This window comes from Fukomys damarensis, unplaced genomic scaffold (genome assembly GCF_012274545.1).
Source record: "Fukomys damarensis isolate Sample0158 unplaced genomic scaffold, DMR_v1.0_HiC HiC_scaffold_4, whole genome shotgun sequence".
Lineage (NCBI taxonomy): Eukaryota > Metazoa > Chordata > Mammalia > Rodentia > Bathyergidae > Fukomys > Fukomys damarensis.
The window spans coordinates 19,970,310-19,974,517 of NW_022900916.1; the positions used below are offsets into that span (position 1 = coordinate 19,970,310).

General features: G+C 36.4%; 1 protein-coding gene across 1 annotated transcript in view; it reads left to right on the forward strand.

The window, feature by feature from the left end:
• The first annotated feature begins 4,097 nt into the window (after window positions 1-4,097).
• Ahr (aryl hydrocarbon receptor) overlaps window positions 4,098-4,208 on the forward strand; it is a 45,641-nt gene continuing 45,530 nt past the window's right edge. Inside the window, exon 1 of the mRNA XM_010643392.3 lies at window positions 4,098-4,111. Within this exon, the coding sequence (XP_010641694.1) occupies window positions 4,098-4,111 (14 nt within the window). The remainder of the gene's footprint in view (window positions 4,112-4,208) is intronic.

Sequence of the window (4,208 nt, forward strand, 5' to 3'; positions counted from 1 at the left end):
TGGTGCACCTGAGTACACAGATTGGGACATGCAGGCTATGATGATTAAAGTACTTGGCATAGCTAAAATGTGTAATCTAAGCTGTAGTAAAGACTATGAGTGAAATAGATAATTTAGAGGGCCGGGGTTAGGGAGCTTTGGGACTGGACAGAAGAAAGAAAGAACAATCTTCTGTCTGCATAGAATAGACTTCACTATTTCACCTACAAAATGTCTAGCCTTGTTTCAGGCTCCAGATCCAGCTTCTTCTGAACAACTCCCTGCACCTCCACCCCAAGTCAAATCCACTTATTGTACATTCCCAGGGAATCCTCTCATAGCACTTATCACACTGTAATTATACATTTATTTATGTAATTATTTGGTTAATTCTGTCTCACCCATTACAATGTAAGCTGCAAAATGGCAGGAACACCTCTATTACTGCCACTGTACCATACAGTGTCTGGTACACCTTACAGGACCTAAAATACCTTGCTCAGTGAAAATGAATGACTGTATGAATTGTGATGGGATGGGTTTAGCATTTGTTTTTGTTATTTTCTAGAGCGGCTAGAGCGGCTTGCTATTTGTAATATTATCCCTAAAACTTATTTTGTTCATCCTATTTAATAGGAAAAAGGAACTCACAGGTGCATCTGAAATCTTGGGTTCACCTCAACTAATTAAAAGGATAGCATTCTTTGGATAAGGATTCCAATGTTCATGGACACTTTTTTTAAAGACTTTTTTTATTAGTTTAAATTTATGTTATACCACACTTAACATTCCTTGCATGGAGTTGGTACATGTATATAACACATCTTAATTCCATTTTTTTCATCCCTATTTCCTCTCCTTCCCTCCATCTCTTGATCCCCTTCCCATTTGAGAAAGATCTCCCTTCTTCTTATCATCTATTTTTATTTTGCTCTTTATTTATATCTTGGGTTTCTCATATAAGAGAAACCATGTAATATTTAAACTTATTTGTCTGATTTATTTCACATTATGGTCTCAGGTTACATCCACTTCCCCACAAATGACTCATTTTTCTTTCTTTATGGCAGCTTAATATTCCATTGGTGGAAAATACCATATTTTCTTTATCTGTTTATCTGTTGGTGGAAATATAAGCTGCTTCCAAGATTGAACAGTTATGATTTGTATTGCTATAAACATGGTATGCACGCATTGCAGTAACATATCTTTAACTTTTTTGGGAAGAGGCTTAAAAGGAATAGGTATAGCTGAATCAAATGGAATTTGTAGTTTCAGTTTTTTGAGGAATCTCCATATGGATTTCCATAGTGACTGTACTAGTTTACATTCTTACCAACAGTTCAGAAGGATTCCTTTTCCCCCACAGCCTCACAAGCATTTGCTATTATTTTATCTTCATTTTGGTCATTCTTTCTGGAGTAAGGTAGAATCTCATTGACTTTTAGTGTACATTGTTATAAGAAAAAAAAATCAAGTTTACACTCAAAACTGATCATATAAAATCAAAAATCTTAGTGGGTGGCCACAAACCACACTCGAGAACCATGTGCTGCAGTAGAGGTAGAATGTAAGTTTCTAGCAAGTGTTAGCTTGCTTTTAAAAATAGCTTTTTAAAAAATAGCTTAAAGACTGGCTTTATTAACACACTAACAAAAATGTTAGGGGAAGTTCATGGTGTCACTACTAAAGCAAATTATGGAAATGTGATTGATATTCTAGTTTAATCTTAGCTAATCAAAGATCCATTACTTAACTAAGACTATGTAATAGAATATAGCATAACATCACTTCTGGATAATAAAATATATTCTAAAGCCAAATATTAAAAATATAAAAAATAAGATAATGATTGCACTAATTACTTATGAATTCATAAAAGAAGTTCACTTTTAAAAAAAAAATCACTTAAGATTGGCTCATTAGATTTAGTACATTTAGGAATTCCCTTTCCAGAAAAGGAGCTATGAATTACATAATCAATAGGTTATATTTTCATGTGCATTTTTTATTCTTAAAGTTATTCTGCTGGTAAGAAATTATCCTTTTTACTTTGCACATTTCAGATAGAATGTTGCTGTAATCACATACAGAGATGAAAAACTGTAATTTAACTCTATCTTCCCTTCCCTTCCAATTTTTCATCTTGAAGAGCTGTTTCTGCTATTATCTAATCTACTGTGTCCAAATCTCCCATTTACACTCTGACTTTTATTTTTTCCCAATTTTCTATCATTATTATATATTTTTTCCCATTAAGTTTATCAGTACATTTAAAGCAAACAATATAGTTACATTTATCGTTGGGATCTTATACCTTTACATATGTCTTGGTTCTTGTTTTGTCCCCATATCCCCACTCTCCCTTCACCTTATCCTTCTCTATTTACAAAGACTTTTTTTTTCCATTTTTCATTTTCTCTTTTCCCTTATTTCCTTTCCCCTCCCCTTCCTGCTTCCCCTTTAGCCATTATTATCTAATGTTTCTTAACACTCCCTTTCTTGTAGTCAATCTCTCTCACATACTCTCTTACTCAAATTATTGCTCATGAAAAAACAAACCAATTCAAAATATATAATCATCATCATCATCGTAGTCATCATCGAGACTAGTTTTCAATAATTTGCCCAGGCTGACCTCAAATTCTTGATCCTCCAGTTGCAGCCTCCTCCATAGCTGAGAATACAGACTGAGCACCATGGCTGGTTTTAAAACAAAACAATACTTCATATTTCCTGCCTACCATTCAATATTTTTCCCATTCACCTCCAACCTTGTAAAAAGAATCATCTGCCATGGATGTAGCACAGTAAAAAAAAATTCTTTTAAAAAAGAATCACGTGCTTGTAGATGCCACTCCCATATCTGAAACTCACTTCTGTATTGATTGCATTGTGACTTGCAAGCCCATTGTTCCAGCAACACAGCATTGACTAAAGTCATCTGTGACCCCATGCTGAGACGCCAGAAATGACATTTCCATTTCTCATTTTATTTAAACCTCTGAACACCATTCAATATTGTTAATTACTCCACACATTTCTGTTCATTGTTCTTTTCCCTATTACTATTCCAGGGACTCTTCCATTAGACACTTTGTCTAAATGCAACTGACATGTGAATTTATGTGTCCAGCTTATACTTCTCTGAGTTGGCCAATTTGACCTCTTTAGGATGTCTCCAGTGTACCTTAAATATAAAAAATATGAGACTAAGACTCTATTCCTACCAATCAATGTAACAATGGCTTAAAAATATTTTAAGACATGGGAAAGGGTATGTTGTGAGGCATCTAGCCATGTCTATCTTAATCTGGGTGATCTTTGCTCTCCACTAGCAAACATACTTCTCTGAACAGTATTTCACTATGCTGGTTAATGGTACAGGAAGTGTCAGAACTCTTGGAGACATTTTTGATTGCTCTCATATTTTCCTTCCTTATTCTTTTCTATCATCGTTCATACTTTCTCTCTTCTCATCAGCAGTGCTACTTGCTTAGACTTTCACCTAGACTTTTCATCAAGTACCTAACTATTCTTCATGTGTCCAGTCTTGCCGCGCTGTAATCCAGTTTGCACCTTCCTTCCAGAGTGACTTTTCGAAGACACCAGAATGTCATTTTCCTGATTAACATCTTTAAGAGGCTTCCATTGCTCACACCTAGGCTCTATATCAAGGCTTTCTGATTGAATCCTTTCTTCTCTCCAGCTGTACCAGGCAATTCACTCCAGCTCCTCTCTGGTTCCACCAATCACTCAGGATCCCAAATACCTCATACCCTAAATGCTCCCATGCTCCTTTCCAATCTTACTGAAGTCTGGAGGCGAAGACAAAATAGTGGGTAGTACAGAAATACATTTAAGAAAAATACAAAAGTCAGGAAAACTACTAGCCTTTAATAAGTCTTAAATGTGGCTTTCTGAAGCTTTCTCGGCTAGAACACTTACAGTCACAAGCTCATTGTAATTCTGTTAAAAATTAGCTGACTCACTCTCAAGTAGGTGAAGTTAAGCACACTGCTTGCCATATCTTGAAGTGTCTGCGTAACTGGATGTCACACCTCTTTCCCACCCTAGAAACAGGTCCGTAGAAACAGGCTTCTCTGGACCTCACGAAGATGGCTACCCAAGGGTGACGCTACGTTTTACGCCATCACGTGCTGGGACGAGGGTGGGGCCTTTAAGGGAGTCGGGGGCGGGGCGGGCCGACCAGGTGAGGCGGGGCTAGG